The 26,637-nt window shown below is 35.4% G+C and overlaps 2 protein-coding genes across 2 annotated transcripts; both read right to left on the bottom strand.

Moving 5' to 3' along the window:
• Nucleotides 1–848: 848 nt before the first annotated feature.
• Nucleotides 849–9,789, bottom strand: LOC115441361 (neurogenic locus notch homolog protein 1). The gene is made up of 11 exons (XM_030166125.2): nt 9,698–9,789; nt 8,282–8,345; nt 5,308–5,520; nt 4,607–4,698; nt 4,074–4,155; nt 3,704–3,795; nt 3,314–3,478; nt 2,702–2,924; nt 2,261–2,394; nt 1,735–1,882; nt 849–1,396 (listed from the first exon to the last, which is right to left on the bottom strand). Exons 2-11 carry the CDS (start codon nt 8,343–8,345, stop codon nt 1,215–1,217), a joined length of 1,395 nt encoding a protein of 464 aa, XP_030021985.1. The 5' UTR covers nt 9,698–9,789; the 3' UTR covers nt 849–1,214.
• Nucleotides 9,790–13,213: 3,424 nt separating this feature from the next.
• Nucleotides 13,214–26,486, bottom strand: LOC115441348 (merlin). The gene is made up of 12 exons (XM_030166110.2): nt 26,400–26,486; nt 24,073–24,202; nt 23,598–23,803; nt 23,125–23,249; nt 22,689–22,791; nt 22,331–22,537; nt 21,883–21,987; nt 21,150–21,281; nt 20,382–20,528; nt 19,957–20,145; nt 19,499–19,722; nt 13,214–19,271 (listed from the first exon to the last, which is right to left on the bottom strand). Exons 1-12 carry the CDS (start codon nt 26,484–26,486, stop codon nt 19,019–19,021), a joined length of 1,908 nt encoding a protein of 635 aa, XP_030021970.1. The 3' UTR covers nt 13,214–19,018.
• Between the last annotated feature and the right edge of the window lie 151 nt (nt 26,487–26,637).

Genomic DNA, 26,637 nt, shown 5'->3' with positions numbered 1-26,637 from the left:
GTCAATTAGAACGTTTTTGGAAAACCTCTAGTGTGACTTCAATATATGTAATGTCAATAATACATCGAACCTAACCAGTAATGGCCTCAAACTAAAGATAAAATATTATCTTACAATTAAATGACAGCGCTCATTTGGATTATTCAGTGCAAATAACTTTGGTATAAGCAATTCAAACAATGTTAGGGTCAACCTAAACGGTATGTAGGGCTAGCTGAAAAATAATCTTCTTCAGGTCGTAAGTATTGATTGATGAGTTTTATTACATAGTGAATAAATATGTTACCTAAGAAGGAATGGCATTTTAATGAAATTTTCATCCTGATTAGTTTCAATTATACAGATTTTCTAGTTTTATAACTATTTCCTGATATCTAAAATAAGTTTTAGATAACTTGTTTCAGTATGAGGTACAGTTTGGGTGCAAATAACACGCGTTTCAACCGCCTCGTTTAGGCTATCCTCATTATTATTCATCCAAATCCGTTTAGCTGTTTCTGCGTTTACTTCTTACATGCAAACCTTTTCAAAATCTTTTGCATTTATAATATTCGTAAGATATACTTTGCGTAAAAAAAAAAAACAATAAACCCTCATAAAAATGTAAGACGTAAATACTCAGAATGTATTCTCTTATAACTCTTCCACTATCAATAACCGTTTGTCATATATTTAGGTAAGTATTGAACTTGTTTCTATTGGCCCATGTATAATGTGATCCCATATCCCCTAGGTATGTACAAACATTTATTTATTCACAACTGGTGGTCGATATTCGATTATCGAATATTAAATAATTTTAGACGACAGAATGAAATTTTAGTGAAGTAAAATAAAACAGCATAAAATCAATTCAAAATATTTTATTAATTCGTATCAACATTAATCGAAAGTATATCAAAGTAATCAATCCGTATTTTTTGTGTATATTTTCTTTTTAATGACTATGACTATAACATATTTTGCTTCATCTCTTTCTCTAAGCGCTCATAAAATAGAGAGAACACATAAGCGTCTTCTGTGGTTAATAATTTTTAACTCTTATATCTAACCAGCAGAAAACAAATTTGAATAGTATCCACATATTTTAAAATAAAGGGATATCTATTATTTTATATATAAGTGATAGATCTAGTCATAAAATAAAAAATAACACTGAAGTTTTCAGTAATCGATAATCAACAATCAAGAATCGTTAATCGTTTAGTATCGATTTATTCCTTTTTGTCTGCGGCTGCTTTTGCCGGAGGAAGGACAGTGGACGGTTGCTCAGCGGGTACAACGACCTCTGGTTCAGGCTCGGTGAAGTTGCCGTTTCTCTTGAATCTGTAGTAACGTGCTGAGGCGACTACCGATTGAGATTCGTAGCAGTTAACCAGCGCGTCGCCATTGCGTCCTAGAAAATAACATTTTATTACGAAAAATTCTTTATTTCCTTAAAATCTCCGTTCATAAACATTAACATGAAGAAAGAAGACTACACGTCCCAATCGTTGACTAGCTTATTCATATATACATAGCAATAACATTTTACGCTTACACATAGGTGTCACGAACTTGTACTGGAAGTACGTTTTTTATTTTACTATCATTAGTGCTAGCCAGTAGTAGGTACTAAAATTAATAAGTTAGTATTTAATAACCTGACGAGAATCCGACTGTTTTTACGATCATTGAACAGATTAGCATACTATGAATACATATTACATATAGAAAAGATAAATATGAATAAACCTGAAGGGCAAGTGCAGACAGCTAAGTGCCGCCTGGCCATACACACGGCGCCGGAGCCGCACTGAGTGTTGCCGAGGCACGGGTCGACGCACCGGTAGCCGACACACGCAAGATGGTCGGGGCACTGGGAGTCCAACTCACATTCACCCTGAAACAAATAATATTGGAACCAATTGCTAACTGTTGGTGAGTGGTTCCACTTGGAGGGACATTGCAGTCAGTGACAATCTTTAATGTCTCAGGACAACAAATGGAAAAATTTAAGCGACCAAGTATTGAAATCTGGTGCACCAAGTCCTACTCACCTGTGGTTGGAAAAGGTAAATTATTTATAAATATTTTTTAAAAGAAAAAAATATCTACAAATAAAATAATAAAATCCAATTTGTATACGGAAAATCACATAAAGTACTTACATAGAAAAAAAAATGTTTAGATACCTCCTTATTCGATAAATTTACCTTCAATTTCCTAATTTAATCGCCAACAACCATACACTAATTTGAGTACAGTTTTTAGTACTCACGCGTTCACAAGAGACGAGCGCGTTGCCGATGTATCCAGTTGGGCAGGTGCAGACGGGGCGCTCGGCGCCGGTGCGGTCGTGTCCGGGCGTGCACTTGGCGTTCGCGCCGCAAGGGTTAGGTTCGCACAGGTCACCTTGAAACAAAATATAGTGCTGTGTAAACTCGACTTTATTGTAAGCTGAGAGCCAAAGCCGAAAAACAGAAGAGCAGCAAAAAGTGTTTTTTTTTCTGAGACATTATTTTAAAATATTCTTAGTACCTACATCTTCGGTCTACTTAATAATGGATTATACTGGGTAGCATATGATATATCTGTGAAAGTATTTTCTAATCGCGTTGTACGACTAGAATTTGAAAGTGATGTAGCTTTTAACGCAGTAATTCCAGATTCTCTATGGTCAACCAATGTTTTTAATCCAGTTATTATATAGGTAACTCACGGGCTTCAAAAGGCCTGCAGAAGGAGAAGGGATCACCGGTCATGTTCCTGGGGCAGGAGCAGACTGGGGTCAGGCCGCGGAGGTGGCACTCGGCATTGACACCGCACGCGCCGACGCACGGATCCACGCACGCGTTGTACACACACGCGGGCTTGTAGCTCGGACACTCGCTGTCCGACTCGCACTCGGCGCTGCAGATTTTGTAAGGATCGCCGTGGTAGCCCTGTTGGGAAATGCATTTGAATGACTTATCCGTCTTTAATGTTTCTTTAAAAAATAACGAATATTACAAATATGGGTGTTTGTAAAGATGCTTAGATATATCGAAATAACGCATAAACCGTTGCAAGGACTTACATAAAATTTGCAACACAGATGGACAACGTCCTAGATTTATATAGACTAATTTTAAACCCAAAAAGTAAGATATTCCCGGAAAGGTATCTTTCTGACAAAGCTGCGAGCAACATCTAGTAACTTTATGAAACTACAATGAGTTGTAATTCTAGAATGTTCAATTACGTATACCTATTTATTTTTCATTATTTGCATAGAAAACCTTGGTTGGGTGAGACAGGATTCAGGTTCTAGATGACTGCAGCCTACACTCACCCTTGGGCACTTGCAGATAGCGCGGTGGGCGGCAACAGTCTCGCAGTCAGCATTGACGCCGCAGTCGCCGCACGGGCTGATGCACTTGAAGTCGCGGCACGACTGCTGGGCGCCGCACTCGCCGTCCGACTCGCACTCGTGACGGCATCCCGTTAGAGGACTGCCCTGTGGATGTAATATTATTCTAAGATACTATAATCTGGTAGAGTCATTTGGTTAAATCATTAAATTCAATGTTAAATGTAGTTTGAAGAATGATTAAAAGTTGAAAATGAAGAGTTTAAGTACGTCAATTATCATCTTACCCCATCATCAAATACTTTCGTAATACTACACCGATATAATTATTTAATATCAATCGCTAATAAATAAAACAAAATCCAAACATACCCTGTATCCAGGTAGACAAGTGCAGATGGCCTGGTTGTTTGCAACGTGGCATTTAGTGTTGGGTCCACAAGGGGATGGGTGGCAAGCTTCCTCTGAAAACAAAAACAATATAACACTATCGTAAAATCAAATTCTATTATTTTGATCGTAAAAATTTACCCCAGTTACTAACAACATGCTTGATAAAGTGTACTCTGACTGCAATTACAGTCTATACGCAAGTAAAAGAATTTTGGAACAAAATAGCTATGGGAACTGTCGCAAGACCTAACGTATACTTATAATTGGTAGATCTTATATTTTGGGTTACACTATACTAAGTACAGACATAACACCATGCTGGCCCAGGATATAGTAGAGTATGCGTTACCTGGGTCAGCAATTCTGCAAGAGGAGAATGGGTTGCCGGTGTAGCCCGCGGGGCAGGTGCACACAGGAACGTGGTTGCGGACCTGCAAGAGAAAAATGTCATGTTACTACTAGTAGACTAGACCACTAGTAAACAACCCGAATACATAGTAAAATAAGTATGTAACACTCAATGTGTGTGGTCCTTCGAGCCGGATAAATCATTTACTTATAACATTATGTACTACAATATTATGCCCACTAAAATATTTAAAATCCATTCTTTGTGTGTAACACGTAGATTACCACAATAACTTTAACGTTGAATTTAATCTACTTATGTGTTGTTCTCACATTATCAAGAAGTAAAGTGCGCAAAATCAATACAAAAGAAACGAAAATAACATGTGATAATACACCGTTGTCCGCTCCAACTAAATTAACAGCAGCGTTACTAACAATTTCTTTGTAATAACACAATAGAGTGATAAACAAAGAACTCTATGTAGAGTAGAATACGGTGATCTGATTTGAAAAAATCAACGTAAAACTAACGTCGCAATTAGCGTTGACACCACAGGTGCCTTCACAAGGGTTGACGCAGTGCTGGTTCACGCAGGTCTGGTGGCTGCGGCACTCGCTGTTGTCTATAACAATTACAACATACGTAAGTATAAATAAAGGCGCTTCCAATAGGGCGATCTGGAAATCTTTGAGGGAGGCCCTTGTTCAACAGTGGAAATACTGCGGCTGATGATGATGAAGTATAAATATATCACAGTTTATTAACATTGTTGCAATAGACGTATTTCAATTTCAATATAAGTAATATTTACTGGTAAACATAAAAAATCGATAAAATTAGATGGCTCTGGAGTCAAGCTGAAGCTCAAATTTAATGATAGGTTTTCGCTAAACAAAGGGAAAATAAATTATGTAGGTACAGTCAGTCAAAGAAAAGTAATCTGCAATGCAGTATAAATATTTATCGGTAAACAGCTGTGCGAAAACTCGCAACTCTACATTTTTAAATCAATACGTACCGTTCTTATGGACTTTATAGTTCAAGAACACTTAAACTAAACTGATTTCTTCAAAAAACATAATAAATATTCTGTGAACATTGAATAGAAAAAACTTCTATGTATCTAAAAAAGATAATATTTATAAAATCATTAATAAGGAGAGCATAGAAAATTTACATAATTTTCATTATTCAATCTATCATCAGGTAGTTCTCTAATTCCAATACTTACCGACGCATTCAATCTTGATGCACTGGGACAAAGGATCTCCGGAGTAGCTCGGCAGACAGGCGCAGACAGGGCGAACGCTACCATGGATGCAATGAGCACCGACTCCGCAAGTGTGGGGGCCACAGGTTACCAAGTTATCGGATATCGAGCGACCATGCTCGTACAGATCGCGACCAAGGTAGTTTCGGGCGTAATAATTAGAGTATCGTTGGGCTGTATAAAAAAAATATAAATAAAATTACTACACGCATCTTTAGTAAGTTCAGAATGACACTAAAGTACGAACTATGAAAAGTATTCATAATTTATTTTCTGGCCCTAAATAATAATATGGAGTCATAGAAGATCTACACCATTTACTAATGGAATGTGTTCGAACTGAGTCTATGAGACATAATGTAGCAACCTTTTTAAATTGTAGCAAAACTAATGTAGGTATCTATCATGAAATATTATGTCAGCCAAACGGCATTCAAGCTCGAATTCTGTTTGAAGCCATGTCTGAACTTTAAACTTATTTGTTTGTACTATGTATTAGGATACGATGGGACTGACATACGCTACGCGTAAATGTCCCTAAATTAATAAAGAGAAAAAAATAATAATAATATGCTGGAATTGTATTTAAAAACAATTATTGCTTGAATGTAGCATGCTTAAATAAATACTTAAGCTGCCTACTGAAATCGACCTGGTGATATTAAATTGATTGCTTTACTGCGCTGTTGTATATACTTCTAATATTGAATTGAATAATCTCAAAAGCTCTTCACACACCCACGCCATGTCGAAATCAACATAATCTAAATACATAATGATGATCTTCAAACAAAAACGTCGATACAAAAAACTATAACCTAGACCTTGACAACTGAGAACATAAACAAGACAGCGCCCACCTAGGACCTTAGAGTCAGTCGTTAACAAATGGACAGAACTTAGTTTTGTTGTATTAATTAAATCCAAAAATTATAAATTCATAACGTTAACGTGGGATGATTCCGCGTGGTCAATTAATTTGCACTGCATCCATATACGGCCTCCGGGATGCTAAGAAAAATAAAAAGTAAAAAGTTTGATAAAAAATATGTATATATTAATGATGGCGGCATTGGAAACTAGTCATTTATCTGTGGTCCATAATATTCGTATACTTAGAAATGAATCGTTTAGATAATAATGGAAAGTGATAAATTCCTTAATTTATTTGGTAAAGTTCAGAAATAGATTACTTTTGGAGTCATTCTGCTGAATTTGTTCATTTACCATCATAGATATTCTAATTTATTCCTATTATAAATAGAAGAAGATCCTTAAGAAGTCATACCCGACTGATCACTCGTCGCGGGGTGTCAAGACAACTTTGGTTTCTGTAGCTCACTACTTACACTAAAGCAGAAATAGATTAAGATATTAACGTTAGATATAAAAATTTAGGGCAACGTTTAAACGTAAATCAGGTACTCTACTAAAAAAATAAACAGCTGCAACAGTCCTTCCTACACTTATAGTGCGGCTGATGTAGTATTTGATCCTTCCCACCTACACTACGTTGGCCATAAAAGGGCGCCAGGCCGTCTCTAATAACATAGGTGACGTTCATCACTTTAAATAATTCCCTGACGTTTATTTATTGAGTATTACCTGTAAAATAGTTGTGTGTGGTAAATAAATAAATAAAAATAAAATTTCTTTATGAACATTATAATAATATCAATCGTGTATTATATACTGTCCCACTGCTGGGCACAAGCCGTCTCTACTACTGAGAGGGATTAGACCTTAGTCCACCACATTTATGAACGTTGCACAGAATAAATTAGATTGTCTAAATCTCCTTAGCAATATTAAACTTTTCATCCGCGGGGGTGCTGGTGCAGGTTGGAACAGTCGCTTACTCTACGCTCCTGTCAGCCTTAATTTTTATCGACCTAATGGCTAATTACCAAGTCTTCTACGTTTATTTAAGGGATTTAACAACAATAATCACTTTGATTTATTTAGTATTAGTAAGCGCAAAATAATAATCTTTATATACTGAGCTATCACTGTTAAAACCCTTTAACTGTTTATAATTGTTTAACATAATTAATTTAAGTTTAATAATGTATTCGAATCATTTCTTTATGTATGTGGTAAGTAGTAATCGGCACACAGTTACTTAAAATATATCTAAGCTTATTTGTAATATTAGCCGTAAACGCCCCAAATATTATCAAAATAAAGTAAAATATAGATAAGTAGATATACCTTTACAAACACTAATATCTGTACCTACTTATAAGTAAGTTTATGTAAAAATGCTACTATTTGTATCCCCTAAATTTCGAGACAAATTTTCTTAGGAGCTCCCCTTAGACATTTTTTTCATATTATCATTAGGCATCCCTAATGATAATATGAAAAAAATTACATCTAATTAGTGATTATACAAATACAAAAAGTAAGTATACGAAAAGTAAAAAAAATATCATTAAAGCAATTCACAAATCGTGTTATCCACTTTATACTTCAAAAATCCACGAGGCTCAGTGATGACACCGAAAGGTTAACAGTTTGTATTATCCGCCGACCCGGATTACGAGAGAATATACTTCTAGCGACTGTATTCATGGCGTAATGTTTACCTATACAGCGTCTAGAGTACCGAGACTAGACATTATTATAATGTAGATTGTATAAATAGGAAACAAACAATTCAAAACAATAAATTAGCAGCATCTGCTTATTCTAAAATTTTAAATAGGTGTTTGTAACTGAAGTAGTAGACAATCTCTGAAATAATATTATTTTACTGCACCATTCCATACGGTTATAGGCTACTTTTAGTGCAAGAAACGGGTTAACAAATCTGATATGGCGAGCAAAAGATAGTACCAATTGGTAATGTAGATATAAAGTAAAAATTTACGTTTCTAAATAATTAAAATTTTGTTGTGAGTAGTACGCAAGTAAATGATTGAAGAATACATACCATCAACGCCTACTAGCAGCGCCAGGAGCACCACCGGCGCCAAAAGCAATAGCTTTTCGGCCATCTATAAACACATGAGTTCTAAATAACAAACCACATATAGGTAAATTCACATTGTAAAAATACAACAATAGAGCGGTTTGTACAACTGTATTGTAAAGTCACAACATGCAGAATAGTTTGGTTCGGAATGAATACATACTCGAATAGAATAAGTATATTAACTTAAGTATACATATCTATCATATTTCCTTTACAGTTGATTGAAAACCTCGACCCTATCTATATTCAGTTATTGATCCAAAACTACATAAATGCAATTTAATTAGGTCAAGATTTCAATAATAAGTAGATATGTTGCACTTGTAGAGTGCAAGATCATATTGTATCTTTATCCTCAGGTAAATAGGGCATACAAACATCAAATGAGCGTTATAAATTAAAATTAATCACATTTAATCATTTTTTTGTCTAGTAACAACATAATAATAATTATTGTATTGTGCAGAAAGCTAACATTCTATGAATGGCCTTTTGAATAATTAAATTCTGTAAAACTCTACCAAAAAGTATTTCGTATGAGTTTTCCTGTATTGAATATCTAGAACGCCGGGAAATCCAAATTCGTAACAATTTCGAGCTAGAACGATTTTTTCTAGGTAAAGGAAGTCAACGTATTTTTGCGACATTTTATGTGACTTGAATTCTGCTTTAAAATGAAATATGCGAAGAGGGCTATGAGGGCAATGATAGCGTTAGGTAAATACATTACAACTTACAAGAACGGATTTAATGACACTAGAGATTTGAATCTACTATGTTCCTAACTTTATAATCAATAGTTTTAAAATTTTAACTCATACGAAAAAATAATTTGTTCCAAAATAAATGACATAAAAAAGATGTATCATTTTTATAGTGACTCTATATAGGATTTTCCTTTGATTTAATCTACGCAAAGAAGAATAAAAATAAATACAAAGCAAGTCGCAACACACGTAAAGTCGTCATAGATTAAGTGGACAATAGGAACCTTGAGTAAACTTAAGTAGCGACCACGATGAATCAATGGAGAGACATTTGTATAAGCGGTACTACATAATTAATTCATTGTACAATCTTATTATAAAATTAAGATTTTTATTAATCCAATTGAATTATTCGACATTTGCTGATGCATGAGTGTATATAAAAATTGACCACACCTTTTTTTAAGTTAAATGAATAAAATAGCGTTAAAATAGTATAAAGTGTAGTAATAATGTTAGTAATAGAGTTTTCTATTAAATTTAAGTTATACTATCATAAATAAATAAATATTTGTTACCGCACAATGCAAATAAACCTCCCTTCAAAAGACACAAACACGAAATTTTAAATATATTTTTTAAATAAATTCCACAGCACAACACTTACGTTTGTTCGGCTGTCTGTGTCGCGATGAGGAAACAACTCACCGGGCTCCAGGCTGCGTCCTTATACCTCTTAAGGCGCCTACGCTTCGAGCCTATAAAATCGCAAGACTTTTATGTTCGCATTGTCGTCTTTTAATTAATACAAATAAGATATTTATCCCCATATTCGTCAATATTGATCATATTAATTCATGGAAGTTTATCCTTCATCGGATCATGAGATAGTTTTGTACATTTGCTTTCACGCCTTATTAGGAATTCGAAGTTAAGGTACATGATAACAGAATAATGACATCATAATTCATTTGTGTGTGCCCGAGATTTGATAATATTAGTCATAGTTTAAATTAAGATATGCATATTGCAATAACATGCGAAATAGTTAAGTAAATTTGTATTCTGTAACAATATAAACTAGACAAATATGATTCTGATTTAAAGATAAGATAACAAACTGAATGCAAGGAGTAAATAGTAAAGTAGAGTAAATAGTATGTATAGATTTTATGTATCTACGTGCTTCGATCATGTTTCTTATTTCACAGCAATATTGGGCTTGACGCCTTTGCTTGACTCCAACACCAAGGAGAAAGCAGTTCTTGAAAAATGTATTTAGAAAAACGCATGTGCAGTACCCATTTCCGAAAAGGTTATCGCACTCAGGGTCATTCAGTTAACAACTTATAATATACGCAACTGAAATCCTATGTAGGTACGTACGTCCTCTACTATAAATAATATATTGCATATTAGACTACAATATTTCAATAATAAAATATATGGATTCATGGGGTGGGAATAATATATTATAAATATATATTTCTGTTATGTATGTATGTATGTAAATATATATTTCTAATAGAAGTACTTGGACGTTATAGGAAACAGCACGGTGAGAGGGAAATAAAAAAAAATACTATTTACTTCAGCCGCTTAGAGCCAGTGCCCAAAGGTTGAAGGACAATGAAGGCAGTGTATTTACAAAATGAGACTGTACATACATCTACGTCATGTTTGGTACTAAGAAGTACTTGATTTATATTTTAAATTCTGAGTGTTGTGACTATTTATGGACAAGGTGCAGAGATGACGCTAACCACTAGGAAAAGCCCTGTTATTTTTTGTATGTTACGCGTTATCCTTATAGAAGGGAGATTTTAAGAAGCCACCTAGATAATAAGATAGAATCACGTCCTAGACACTTTGTCTACAGCACGAATGAATCAGCTCTATCAAGGCAGTACATCTTACTTCTCGGTACCACACGGGTCACACAAAACCATCATAAAGTGTCGGTGAAAATGCCGGAAGTACATTAAATCGCCATTCCTTCCGCAACTCACCCACGACTCTACTGGCATTATGTTGATAGGCAGTTGCAATTATTTAGCAGCAGGTGACTTTTTGGTACACACTTTACATTATAGATAAACATCCATAAATTTTCTCATCAGTTTTGAGCTTCATACTGCATGAATAGACAAGGACATAACCGGACAGCGATCTGTAAAAATCTTCAAGTAGGACATTCCGTCATGAACGGACGAATATAGACTTAACAAAAGGAAAACTAATAACAAAAAGACATCACTACATCTTACTACCCAACCATTTATGAAAACGATATAATGGGCCAATAAAAGAGCTAAGAAACGAAGGTCTGATTTACAATCGTGTAAATGTAACACAATCTACGACAATAAAACGCACCAAAAATGGCTCCCGACAACAGCCTCTTAATTATTCCTACATCCTGAACATCATTGGAAAATATATATGTTTTAAATACCAAATTTTACATGTGGTTATGGGCATGTACTGAACTCTGAAGAATTAATGTATTTTTTTAAGAGTGATTCATTCGACCCACATATGATTACGTAAGATATTGTTTATGGTGCTTTACTGGTCAGACTTTATGGTGTTTTGAAAATCGAACTTGTTCGGTGAAGTCAGCTATTTGATGTTGACAGTGATCACTTCGCACTTTGGAGTAATATCTCCATTGATCTCATGAATTGACTGTGTGCGTATGCCGTGACCTAAAGTAATATATTAGATTTCTGGAACAAAAAAAGGAAATCTTTTCAATGGTGTTTTTTTTAACAGGAAAGCCTTGTGCCTCTGCTCCGAATTGGGTGGATTTTTCTACATAAAAATCTGACCACAGCAAGGCTCTACCATTATCTGAGATTTTATTTTATTTTACACAGCTACAAATAAGCAACAAATATAGGACGAAATGAACTCAATAGATAAGCCAACTACGAGCCACAGCAGGTACTAAATCTATATATATAAAAATGAATCCCTATTTCCCTTGGTGGCGCCATCACGCGTGAACGGCTGGACCGATTTCATTTTTTTTTTTTTTGGGTTGTGTTTGTTATTGTCAGGAGGAAGTTCTTATAAAAGAAAAAACTCAAAAAATTACACGGAAAAAAAGAAAATTTAAGAAAACTCAACGAAAATATTTTTTTTTATAACTGTCAATTGTTTGAAATAACTGTCAGCGATTGACAGAAAGCGCGCCGCAAATTTGCATAGTTAAAACGGGACAACGTCTGTCGGGTTAACTAGTAGGTATATAATAATATAATTTGCATAGGTACTTTAACAAACAAAGCACCATATAAGTGAACCCCATAACTTATAAGACTATTAATAACAGACGATTCGTTTGCCTGGCAATCATAAATTATAATAATCAAAATTATAAATTGTTCCAAATTTCCATGTAAAAGAGCCATCTATCAGGCTGTTTTGGATGCCTCCTACTTAAATATTACCATACTAATGACCTATCTGCTGTCGCTAAGGTGTACAGGATCATCTTGAACAGCTTTAGGCTTTGAATACATTAATATGCACGATTTTGGACTTTATTGCTTATGCTTTTGTTTTTAAAACGCAAGTCGAGTCCTTGATTTGAATTTAGACAGAAGCAGGTGTCATTTTATTTGTCCATAATATGAGCACTACATTTTTATTTGTGCGAATAAAAAAGAAGAGTCACAGAGTTATACTAGTAATTATAACCAAAAATTGTGACAGCAACATATATTTTTTGTTTGAATTTTGAATCCATTAACTAAGACGGGTAAATGCTAAATGTCGACACAATTTTAACCGAGCTCAAAAAAGGAGGTTTTGAATTCGACGTGTATTTTTTTCGATATCATAATCCTTACGAGAACTATACAGTTAATAAAAAAAAATTAAAAGTAAAGTTAGTTTATCCGCCATTGTCGCCCCCGTAAGTGTGTCGCGTTTCGGGATCAGCCCGCGTATATCCGGTTCCAACAGGCCGGTATAGTTGTGTCGACTGCCGAGGAGATATCCCTCGTCAGTCGACATTCTGTTGGACCCCACTCCACTTACTATCAGGTGTAGTGGTGTGACTTTGCCGTTTCGGTATGAATGGTAACTAAAGCACACAGCGCCTTCATATGCCAAGAGACGTTTGCCGTTTTTCGCTTTAAAAAAGATCAATGACAGGATTACTTAAAAAAACAAATTTCATATAAATATTGAATATATTTACAAAATATATCGTCTTATATAAAAGTTACAAGGCACATACATACGGTACACGTGTTCGTACTTATCACATAGTGTTGAGCGTCACGCTCTGTACTTATTTTCACTGGTCAACAAAATATTTCCTCTTTTGTATTTATTCAAATTTCGAATACGCTGCATTCGAAAGTAGCAACATTTATTCAATAACAACTACTATGTTTGAACGTTTTAAAACTTGAAACATTGCATTAACTTTTGTTAAGTTACGACTCGATGAGTACCTACATAATCTAGATTTTAGATACATACTTAGTTGACTTAATTTTTGTGGTCAGCGAGGGTACGTCTGCAAAAACAGCTACTTGAAAAATGTAGCATTTACTTAGAATTAGTTTTTACGGCTGGTGCACCTAATTATAAAATTTTAGAGAAAAATATGATTGTTAACCAGTGAATAATTATTGTCCACTATATCTAAGGTTGAATGCTAAAAGCAAGCAAAATATTACTACCAATTTCAAAATATTGGCAATAAAAACGTACTAATGTGTTTTTGAGAATTGTGGGGGTCTTGACCCCTATTAAGCAAGTTATAATAAAACCGATAACTACATACAACTATATAAAAAGTATGTTAAAAGAGTTTTAATATTTTTGGAACTACAACATTTTTACATTATTCCAAATAATAACACTTTCCCTGCTTATAGCATCAACTATTTACCTTTTTTTACCTACGTTTTAAAGACATTGTACACTTCACGATATTATGTGATATTCAACTTTATTGCTATATCAGAATTATTTGGCTATAGCCGTACATATAACACTAAGCACCATTATTTTACCTTAGCCAAGATTCTAATAGTGCACAAGTCTTAAAGCTGAAAAAGTCAGACACGGATTTAGACTAGTGTCACGGGAGATATGGCTCATGTCGGATTAAAACGGATCGGAATTATTTATATAAAAATACCAGTTTAAAATCCATGTCTGTATTATTACTCCATAATTGTAATAAAAATATTTTGCGACTTCTTTCTCTATTAATGCAGAATCTGGACTCATGGGGGTAAAATACGATCCAATTCGCATAATCGGAGAATATTAATTAAGACTATCTAAAAGCTGACATAAATATGCGTAAAACTAATAAAATAAAGGTACGTTACAGAATGGTCGGGTAGTTACTGGAACATCGAGGTACATACCAACGACACCGAATTTAACAAATTATGCTCAAGTTACGATGTTGACGTATACAATCGTATTTATTGTTCTTCTAAACGCCGCTTTTCCATAATAATGTTCTGTATAAACTATTCATTAACAGCAAATTTTAATCGAATTTCATTATAATATACAACATTTTGCTAATTTTCTTACAAAAACATATACATTATATGCAATATGCGCTCGACACTATAAACAAAATATTAAAATATAGGAACCAAAATGAACTCTGCAGCCGCCACATAAATCTTAATCGTTCGTACATTCGTGTCGAATATAACTTGAAACACGCTCCGGTTGCGCTAATGTAAAAGTGGCCTATATGTGTGGTGTCAGTACCTCAGTCCATACAAAAAACAACAAGAAAAAAATAGTTAACTATGCGTACAAATAGAAAAATTCACCTACGCAGATCTTGTATTGTTTAACGCAATAGTGTTTTATATGTAGCATTGAGCTAGAATATATGAAAGAATCGATTTGCTAAGGTTTTGAATTATAGCTCTTCGGGACCTCGACTAGCTCGGTTCGTATCGAACCCTTATTGTAGGGTACAAGTGGAATATATTTACTTGATTTTTTTAGTATATTCGCATAAGAATATCAGTGGTAATTAATATCATCAATGGTGATTAAATATGCGATCTGAGTGGGTTTACAGACGCCTGTGTAGGTAATTAGAAGATACTACCTACAAAAAATACTTAAATATATAACATTATGTTACATAAGTGCTTCTTAGTCGAGGGACATGTACTGTTGATAATATTAAAGTAGCCTAAGGGAACAACGTAAGAAAATAAATCACCTTCAGTTTGAACACAAAAAATCGCTTAATAGACACGCAATTACGTATTGAGAGCCCGTCCCATGATATGTTCACAAATCTAACGTCTGTGTAATATATAACCTTAAAATTGGTAATAGCGTCGTTTTATATTTTTTCACAAGATAATGGCACGCTATATTTGTCACAATGCAAATGGTTTCAATTATGTCGACAATGGCAAAAAGCACAAATAACGTAGTTCTTTATATTTCGATGGCTCCTAAGTAAACTGACGTAGCTGCAAAAATAGCGATATTTACTTTTTTAACGTTTCGTTATGTAGATAAAATTTACTGCCGAAACACATTAAAAAAAGTTAGTAAATGATTGTTAATGAAGTGTTTTTTCGTTTATTAACTTTTGATTTAATTAGGTTTGGTAGTAAACAGTACCTAGGTAACGAAACGCTAAAATGTGAATCTCGCAATTTTTCCAGATACGATACTTTACTTAGGAGCCATCGATTTGTGCAGACTTTTCTGGTTCTACTATTAAATTAGCTAATGCTGCTGTTATAAAAGCATCCATCGGAACCAATTTAATTATTTACTTAAAAATAATTCAATAAGATTTATAAAAAAGTAAATTATAAAAATATAATTTTCATTTTGGATAACAACTTTATGCCTAAGCCCTCAAAAAAGGATGTCCCTCTTTACTCGGTGTCTCTCTTCACTCCAGCGCCAATCAAGTTTAAAATTAGTCTACCTAATTAGTTGACGTTTAATTTTAGATGTATTTGTCAAGACAAAAGAACACAGACGGAATTTCACACTTAAATTATATTATGATCCAATGTTTCAAGAGATCAACAATAATGTTGGCTACCGCCGCTTTTAATCATCCATCCCAATCATTTTCGATCCATTGCGAGAATTGACCAATCAGAATAAAGTATTTTTTGACATGCTTACAATTGACTTATATTAATTTGTTTATCGGATCGATGAATAAAATTGAGATACTTTATTGAAAACGACCTTCGTTGTAACGATTACAAAAATAAAATCTTGAAAGCATTTGACCCACATATTCTCATAGTTAAGACATTTTAAAGTTATGTTTACCTAGACATAACTTTAAAGACCTCTTCATTACAGACTTCTGTATAAAATATAAAATAACCAATATATCTTTTTAAGTTTTCGTGTTATGTTTTCATATCCACATAAATATTATTATAAAATATAACGCCCGTATTTATAAACGTTATTTATCTAAGATAACATGATAACAAATCTGTTTCTCAGCTTTGTCTATCTGACAGCTTGCTATTTGTTCAGCTTTGTCTATCTGACAGCTTGCTGTTTGTTCAGCTTTGTCTATCTGACAGCTTGCTGTTAGTTCAGCTTTGTTTATCTGAATGCTTGCTGTTAGTTCAGCTTTGTTTATCTGACAGCTTGCTGTTAGTTCAGTTTTTAGTTTTATTTCAATGTCTAACATTCGCGTAAACATAAGAAATCATTATAGTTCAGCTTTGTTTATCTGACAGCTAACTAGATTAAAGTTGTATCTCAATATTAGCCAATCACAACGGCCCTATGTCTACGCATTGCGAAGGCTGATATGCCGTCAACACTGAGATTTGTTATCACAGCAATGCTCTGTCATTAGATAAATAACGTTTATGAATACGGGCGTAAATCTACGCAATTTGCATAAATAAATGTGTAGTTAATAAAATTATGATTAATGTGATATATTTAATAATTTTTAGTAACGAATACTTTATGTTTTCGATATTACAAATTGACCTGATTTTCTATGGATCGTTTAACTTATATTTTGGATAACTAATTAATATAAGGCACGATGCTTTACACTAGGAACATTTTAAAAACATCTCATGAATAGGAAAAGAAGTTGAATAATAAGACTGCCATCAAACTGCTAGTGCGGCGGCACCCACAGGCGAGACATCTGAAACTTATGAAACCAACATTTCGGTTCATACGATTGTGATTTCAGAATTTGGCTGTCATGGAAAAGCGAGAGCTCTAATGCTCAGAACGACAACTTTGAGGTTCGGCTTAGCGCGTCGGCAAGAAGAGAGATGCGTGCATCATTTTTAAACGATGATGCAGTCACTCTTACAGGCCCAATTAGCGAACGCGACCAATGGTCGCCTAGTCGCTACAGCATACGTCTCACTATGACCATATAGACCAAAGATTCCCAAACATTTTTTACTCATAAACCCCTTTCAAAATTTTTCTGGCTCCGGTGGACCTTCTTTTAAGTTTCGCAGAGAAAATGCATTACTGCTACCGCCCAGCCATCGCGGAGGATTATGTTGGGGTCACCGTGGCTCTTACGACCCGTATCAATATTATCAGCCTACATTGATAGATGAAATCGAACTAACATTTTAGTACTTTAATATCAAACCAGGTAAATTACAACTAGTTACAACTTGTGTACCCCCATTTTTCGGCCACACGAACGTAGACACCCTTCAAGTCTCCCGTGGACTCCTGAGTGTCCACCTGGACTACTTTGAGAATCAATGATATAGACGCACCTTCCACGGCGCCTGCACTTGCACTAGCCACCGCGTGTTGACTTTGGTGGAGGCCTTACAATTCCAACAGCCTTTAACTTTGTATAGTCTAAAATTCTGTTTTATCTTTTGTTTTCACACAATTTGGAAAATTGCAGTCATTTATAAATCAGGTAGGTATAACTTAGATAGTGTAGATCTTAACAGTTGTGTGGAAAGATGTGAAAAGTCTTAGAGTCAAAACATATATAATATACCGAGCGACAGGCTGGCAATCACCATACATGATATAAGGTGAGAATCCATCATAATATCGTTTCAATGAGTTAGTTTTCAAAATCAGTTGAGACAAAGAACGAATCTCGATTGTCGCCATTACTTGTATTAGTCTGTTCTAGTTTAAACAGTTGGCCATACCAAGGTAAAAAAGAAGAGATCGATTATTAAACGGTGAAAATAATGTCAGTATTTACCTACTTTACGTTCCGCAGTATCTTTAAAAAGTACTGATCACGATTGTTTTAAATTATTCGGCAGAACATCTCAGATATAGAAATTTCAGTAACATGTGCGCATTCTGTGTTTGTCCCTCAGATCGCTTGAACAAATTTTCACTTACATCCTAGTACGTGTTTTTAAAATTTTCAAAAAGAACACAATGGTGTGATTAAAAAACCTAAAATGTTTTAGATAGAATTCAAAACTTACCGAGGCCTCAGTGCGGTTGTTTTTAATGAGCTAACCCAAAGATATAGCATGCCTTTTTAAAAATACAAAAAATTGATATAATTTATTGCAAACAAAATATTTTCATAAGTTGTCTTCTCTATTGAAAATTAAAGAGCCGCGAAGTAATCGACCTTGTAAGGCCAGACAAGTTTTTATTTTGATATTTATCTGTAACTTTGTCAAATTCAAGAACATATTACTTGTCATAAACTAGGTAATTTGTTCTGAATAATTTTTCCATACATCGCTATTAACGACATGATAACTGGTGATGGGGATAGCTGTAGTGTCCTTACATTGTCATGGCTATATTTAGATCGACAAGAGACGACACTTATCGGATTAGTTCATTAAACAGATCCGACTCGTTGATTGACACGTGATAGCAGCGCATGCGCATAAGTATCGATATCGGCACGACGCAGTAGCGAGCGCACATTTTTGTGTGAGTTATCGATATCGACCATTCAGCTGATCTGCACAAGGCAACAGCGCATGTGTGTGTGCGGTCAGAGTTCCTCGTAGAAGGCGACGCGAGTGTGCGTAGAGCCCTGCTTGAGTCTCCGCAGCGTGGAGTACTTGTTGTCGCCGGCGGAGTGCTGCGCGCGGTGCAGGCGCTCGAGGCGCTGCAGCGTGGCGCCGCTGCCCACGCCGGCCGCCGCGCCCGCGCCCGCGCCCGCGTCCACGCGCAGCGACGTGAACTCGCACCTCAACTCGTCCAGCTGTTGCTGCAGGTGCTTCGACTTGGCCAGGTACTCCACCCTAAACAAAGAAATATTATACCACTGGGGCCTGAGATTAAACCTTTCAACTTTTTGTTGTTGAATGACTCATGATGATGTAACCAAGATTCGGACATACAAAAATTACCTAATAATATATTTACTAATTGTTTTTGTAACTGATATATCTTTTTTCAATTGTCCGAACCCTGTTAAATTATCTGCTAAATACAAAACAAAAAGGTTAGTTTAAGAGTTCCAACTGACCTCTCCTTCTCGATCTCCAGAGAGAGCCTGTGTATGTGCGGGTCGGAATCGTCGGGCACGAGCTGGTAGGAGTTGAGCTCGGGCTCGGGCGCGGTGCCGTTGAGCGGTTCGTGTCGCAGCTCGTGGCGCAGGTCGTGGCGCAGCTCGCCTTCCGCGCCCTCCACGCCCAGCTCCGCCGGCAGCGAGCACGTCGACGGGAACGGACTCGACGACACCGCCGACGACTAGACAAGAATCATTATTATATTATAGTTTCTTGACTGCCTTGTTGATTCAAACTACATAATATAACACGTTTATAAAATTAATTATTTGAAAGCAATTCGATTTCAAGTGTCCCAATACTATCGATACATACGACTATCGAGTCGTACCTCGATAACTGTATATTTTATGTACTACCTTTTTTATTACCAATAAAAATGCTACATAGAAACACATCTATTTGTGATACTCACAGGAGGCAGTGACCCAGTTGATGTCCTGCTGAGGAAGTTGAGTAGTTTCTCCTTGGCCTGTTTCTCTGCGACCTTGGCGGCGACGAGCTCCGCCTTCAGCCGCTCTGCCTCGGCTGCTCGCTTCTCGGATTCCTCCACCAACCGCGCCGTGAGGTACTCGGCTTCACGAGTCTTACGCTCTAAGTGCACCTGGAAAAATGAAAATTGTGTAGATTTTCTTTGCCGTATAGGAATAATAGAAGTGCATGGTTGAGATTTGGAAAACGACTACAAAATTCGAATTCTTTTCAATGAAAATAATGTGTATTGCCTTGCACAAACATATATGCGGGCTTTGATATACAAGCGCTACACACAGTTTTATATATAGCTTGATGGAACAATGTCAGAACGAAATAATTGGAACAATCTATAAACAAACATACCTTCTCCTCCTCAGTCTTGATAGCGGATAGCCTCAGCCGTGCGTTCTCTCTCTCCGCATCAGCCGCCTTCTGTGCGAGTAGGGAAGCCTCCTCCTCCGCCACACGACCTTTCTCCGCGAGGAGTTCCGCCGTCTCTTCTGAACGACGCTGCAAACGGACAAAGAAAAATTTATAAGCACGGTTTTATACATTGTATCTAAAAAATATCATGCAAATGTTTGTGTAAAAGTTCGGATATTTTTTAGAAGCAAACGCAGAAACTTCTAATGAATTGTGGTAGTGATGAATAGTAGTGATGAAATGGGGTAGTGAGGAATTGTGGTAGTGATAAATTGTGGTAGTGATGAATTTTGGTAGCGATGAAATGGGGTAGTGAGGAATTGTGGTAGTGATGAATTGTGGTAGTGATGAATTTTGGTAGCGATGAAATGGGGTAGTGAGGAATTGTGGTAGTGATAAATTGTGGTAGTGATGAATAGTAGTGATGAAATGGGGTAGTGAGGAATTGTGGTAGTGATAAATTGTGGTAGTGATGAATTTTGGTAGCGATGAAATGGGGTAGTGAGGAATTGTGGTAGTGATAAATTGTGGTAGTGATGAATTTTGGTAGTGATGAAATGGGGTAGTGAGGAATTGTGGTAGTGATGAATTGTGGTAGTGATGAATTTTGGTAGTGATGAAATGGGGTAGTGAGGGACTGTAGTAGTGATGAATTGTGTGTCAGTGGGTACGCGCGACGTGGTGACGAGCGGTAGTGTAAGTGCTCACGAGCGCGTCGTTGGCGAGGCGGATCTCCTCCTGGTACTGCAGCAGGCGCTGCTCCATGGCGGCGCGCTCGCGCTCGGCCGCCTCGCGCAGCTGCTTCTCGCGGGACAACTTGTTGCGCTCGATCTGACGACGCTGGGGGCAGATTGTCAGGTATTTATTTATGCTATATATACTGGTGGTAGGTCTCTCATTTGTGAGAGTCCGCCTGGGTAGGCACCACTGTAATGTCTATTTCTGCCGCCAAACACCAATGAGTAGTTACTGTTGTGTTCCGGTTTGAAGGACATTGTAGCCAGTGTAACTACGGGACATAATAAGACTTAACATCTTAAAGATGTCAGGATGACGAGCGCAGTGGAATACCAAACAATACTTTGTAATTCAAGGTAGTGTATGATATTTCTACTGTTTAAAATTATAGTATCAAACGGTTTATTAATTACCACTGTGTGCGCAATATCGCGATAGGCTCGCCTTCCATAACATTATGGATGGAAGGATTACGAAACACACTTGGCGAAAAATTGGTGCCCTGGTGGCGCCACTGCATACCTCTTCGAGGATAAATGCGTGATGTGTTTGTTTGATTTTATTGTTCGTATGGTAAACGAGATATTTGAAAATCCCAATAATTTTCCAACCCGTCATTCTAGTTAACTATGTGAAGAGCAACAGCAAAACTGTTAAATTGTTTAAAATTCTAATTCAAAACCCTAGGAAAGTGGTTTCTAACCTGTTTCTCTTCTTTGGCTTGTGCCTTCATTTGCTGCACTTCCATTGTGTCTGGTTTCCGTCTCCTCATGTATAAATCATGGTTTCCTATACACAGGTCGAGTATCTGAAAATTACACCGCGAAAGAAAGATATATTAAATGAGCTTGAGATTATATACCAACCAAACTAAAAAAAGACTCGGCAGTCTATTAGTTTGTGACCAACAATAATATGGATATAATTTTTTTTATTACCAAAATGGTTTGGCAAAGTTACGATTTAAATAATAATAATAATTTAAGATTATAACCAATTGTGAACCAATGACAAAACACTTATTAAGTAAATCATAGATTAAACATCTCCTATCCTTATCTAAATACAATAAAATAGAAATAGCGTGATGTCACTATGTTTATAGTGCACATTTAACAACCATGCACTTTGTTTCAACTGAATTCGCTTACCAATTTGTTCATACCCTTAGGCGAGAAGAATATGAAGTTATTAACGGACTTGTCCACAAACTTGATCACGAACTTCTTGTCGTCGAACGATATGTGCTTGATCTCTGACCACGGAAACGTCGTCTTCGGCGTCAGTTTGTTGTCTTTCTCGTATATATTTAATCCGAGAGCCGTCACTCCGAGGTATAATTCGGTATCTTTTTTGTTCTAGAAAAAAATATATAAAAAATAATTAACATGTCGGTATAAGTAGTTTAAAAATGCTCCGCTAGATGGCGCTATAATAAAACGCTTCCAGCTACCGATGAGGGTAACTTGGCAATATGAGTTGGTAAATAAATTCACTTTTGCTTCATACTTTAATGGCAAAGTAGTTGACTCCGTACATGTCCAAATCCTGTGCGATCTTCAGGTATTCCATCTCGGCTTCGTCCCGTGACATGCCTTTGTGGTCGGCGTACCTGTAAAACATAATAAAATCCATTGTACTCCATTTTAACTTAAGGAATATTGTAATCTATACTATTACATAAAGCTGAAAAGTTGTTTCGTTTGTTTAGACATGCTAATCTCATATACAGATATAAGATAACAAAACACTTTTTACACAATTCAACAGAAAAAGCTAATCCTCACTGACTATAAACCACCACAACCCTAGAACTTGTAATTGGAAAACGCTGCTGAAATTACACATCACGCTCGTTATATACATTGTTTTTTTTTTTATTATGTTCGATCCGATATAACCTAACAAACAACCCATATGAACTTATATTGTAGGTATACCATACCAAATCTTAATGCGGTCCTCCCACATCTCAGGCGTCATCTGGTACTGATCGATGACACGTTGCGGGAGCAGGTCCTCGCTGGCCAGCATTCCCGGCTTGTACGCGCTCTCGTCGTAGTCGCCGTACTGTAGGCGTGTTAAAAAATTTAACTTGTAGACAAAATTCAATATCATCGGCGAGTCCTACGCATACAACAAGTGCAAAAACATAAGTTTACAGGAGGGCGATTTAAACATAATACAAAAACGACAATATCCCGCCGTCGTAATTATTATTATGGGCTGCAGAGGGATGGATTTTACATGTCAGCCAAGTTAGAGATATATGGTGGAAGCACGTAAACTAATGTATACTCATACATAAAGCTAAAGAGTTTGTTCGAATGCGCTAATCTTAGGAACTACAAAAGCGATTATGATTTTTTTTACTAATAGCTTGAAGTACATAATAAATAGTAATTAATATATAGCTACCTTAGCCTGCACCGCATAACTTGCTAAGAGCACTGATGCTTCAGGTGGGCAGTAGATGTCCATGCTGAGGATTGCCTGCTTCACTTGCAGAAACAGCAGGTGCTGCGTCACCTCCTGGATCAGCTCCTCTGCCACATCCTCTGGATACAGCTTGCATAGCAACATGAAGGGTGTACCGGGCATTTGAGATACACATTGGTCTTGTACTGAAATTTACATTGAATAACATTAAGTTTAACGTTATTGAATAATTATGGTGGTATGTTGCTTTTGTTTTAACAGTATTTCGGGTTAGTAGTAAGAAAAAATATATTTGTACAAATTTGGATATTTAAAATTGATTTAATTTAGTAGAGACATAATAGTTGATCACCAGCTATATTAAATATACACACAGGGATTCAAATTTGAGAGCATGTTGATTCTTAAAAAGTATGAAAATGAATTATAAATACATTACAATACATTTAATGACCTCTCTTATCCAACTTCAGCCAACTTATAAAATGTTTTGTGTCTTCGAATTGCAAACCAAAGAACCATGTTTCCCGCAAACCAATAGTTCTGCATACAAGGTCGAATAGGTCGCGGCCAGTAGCTCGCCACTGTGGACAATATGTATAATTTAATACCAATTTACTTAAAATATTCATGTATATACTAATTTCACGTCATGTGTTAATTCAACTTAAAAATGTTTGGTATGTCTGATAAACTTTTGAGTGTACAAATTAATTAAATCCTTCTACTATACTCTGAATGAGTGTTATGTACATTTCAGTTTGAATGTTTGTCAGAAGTAAATGCAGAAATAGTAGATATTAAATTTGATATCTAGAAAATCAGAAGGTAAAAGATAAACATAAGCTGTTTTTTACTCTGGCAAAGTGTCCATGGTAATAAGTATTCTAATTTTAAACTGGGAAACGACTTTTGATGTAGTTTAAGCTGCATTCATAAAAAATGATTTTCCTTTTCTGCTATAAAAAATTTACTTAGAGTTGTGTTACTTTTTATAGCTCTAGAGAAGTTATACAGAGCCCTGCTGAATTTCATTAAAACTAAACAAACTTTTACTAACAGCACTTCAGCTAAATGCTAATCCTAATAATATAAAATCATTCAGTTAATTATCATTACTTCTTATTAACATAATTAAAACTAAAAAATTTAATTATGCTTTACAACTCTTTGAAGATCAATGAATTTATGTTCTGCCACAAACCACGATAATCAAGTCTTCTTTCAAGCCCATATGATACAGGTAGAGAATGTGTGCTCTAGAGTGCAAGTATGGAAACAAGCAACTGTCATTTGATCACTAAGGTTAAAAGATCCTAGGGCGATCACACTCTTCATTTGACAACTAGACATTATAAACACAGTTTCCAAATTTTGTTACAGTTGGCAGCGCAACTATGTGGCCTCACCTAGTATAATATTAGAATGAGATCTATGTATATAGCTACTTATTAGTTAAAGTAATCAATATTACATACTATAATAACATTATGAAAAAGACGCAGCACCTATAGTAAGAAATTTTATTGTGCAACATGATTTATACAAAATGTATAACAATCAAAATACATGGTTACATTCATACATTGTAAATACAAATAGATACCAATTGCAGTTGCAGCACTGAGATAGAGCCACAAACGGACACTGATATCAACAAACTTATAATTGGATATATTTGCATACTTATCATATCGAGTCACAATATTGTTTCTGGATGACTGCCTGTGTTATCATGGGGTTGGTACTTGTTTTATATTAGTTTATATAAATTATATTTATTAACAAGTATATATAATTTTAATGTCAGGTTTGTTTTCCTAACAATTATATTAATGACAACTTTGGGAAATATGCATTTTTATGCTGATGCTTTATATACAGACATGCTACCAAATATGGCAAGTTTGCATATAGAATTATTGAAATATTACCATTAGTGTGAATACAGTGGGAAGTTTTTTCACAATATATAGCTGTAAGAACTTGCCTATCTTAACTTGGCATTAGAATTGTTGTTATGATTCATCTTTATCTTATGTAACTTACTTCTAATAGCTGAGCTTAAATAATAAATCATGTAGTTCCATAATCATTATCAATATCAGTTGAATGAGGTCCACTGCTGAGCATAAGCCTCTCCTAAAGATTTCCAAGGGGACCTGTCAAAATGATCTGCATGTTCCTGTGATCAATATCATATATCTATAATACTATAATATAAATTAAACTATATACATTTAATAAAAAAAAAAAAACAAAATAAATGAACTAATAACATGCAGAATGCAATCTATGCAAATTTTAAATGAATTGTAATTCAATTACACATCATTGGCATACATACATATTTTGTGGACATTACTGCAGTGTTCTACCTACTTATATTATGAGTGCTAAAATTAATGAAAAGAAAATATGCATTGTATCCTTATTCATTGTATTATTTATTAATTAATTAATTATATTTTCGATTAGAATTTCAAGTTCACAATATAATTAGAAATATAGCTAATGTATATACAACACAATGTTTTACGCTAAAACAAACAAGTACTCTAATAAAACATGACAGATTTGCCTCTATGTTTACTTGATTCACGGTCCATATAAATAATACACTCGCTAAATGAGTACTATTACATTATGAACATCAAATTAGGAGCGTTAAGTTGTTCCACAGGGTTCATGACTCACAATGGGCCCGTTGTTACATCGAATACCGCGCACCGTAAACAAAACAATATGTACTTATATACTCGAAAAAATACGATTTTTTACCTCAAGGTTGAACTCCAACTCCGCATCTAATGTGCACACTTTAACCGGGAAGGATTTGGCAGCCTTTTTCCTTCTGAAAGGTGGCATTATTCTATTTCATAGCTCGATTACAAGGATCGCATTAACACAAAACGATAGGTTATGATTTATCCAATGCTATTTAATTAATAACACAGCAACGTCTTGTGTTTACGTAATGGGCACTCGATAGAGGAATGCGTGTAATTTCACATTGCGT

This window comes from Manduca sexta, chromosome 9 (genome assembly GCF_014839805.1).
Source record: "Manduca sexta isolate Smith_Timp_Sample1 chromosome 9, JHU_Msex_v1.0, whole genome shotgun sequence".
Lineage (NCBI taxonomy): Eukaryota > Metazoa > Arthropoda > Insecta > Lepidoptera > Sphingidae > Manduca > Manduca sexta.
This window is presented reverse-complemented; position numbering and strand designations above follow the sequence as displayed.

Bases quoted from the DNA above. Each gene is read 5' to 3' on its own strand.
- LOC115441361 (XM_030166125.2), bottom strand. From the start codon at position 8,345: ATGGCCGAAAAGCTATTGCTTTTGGCGCCGGTGGTGCTCCTGGCGCTG. The intron at 4,156-4,606 runs GTTAGTTTTACG...TTTCTCTTGCAG, and splicing joins GTGTCAACGCTAATTGCGAC to GTCCGCAACCACGTTCCTGT. The intron at 2,395-2,701 runs GTGAGTTACCTA...TTTTGTTTCAAG, and splicing joins CTGCAGGCCTTTTGAAGCCC to GTGACCTGTGCGAACCTAAC.
- LOC115441348 (XM_030166110.2), bottom strand. From the start codon at position 26,486: ATGCCACCTTTCAGAAGGAAAAAGGCTGCCAAATCCTTCCCGGTTAAA. The intron at 21,988-22,330 runs GTAAGCGAATTC...TGTAATTTTCAG, and splicing joins CTAAGGGTATGAACAAATTG to ATACTCGACCTGTGTATAGG. The intron at 19,723-19,956 runs GTGAGTATCACA...ATTCTTGTCTAG, and splicing joins CAACTGGGTCACTGCCTCCT to TCGTCGGCGGTGTCGTCGAG.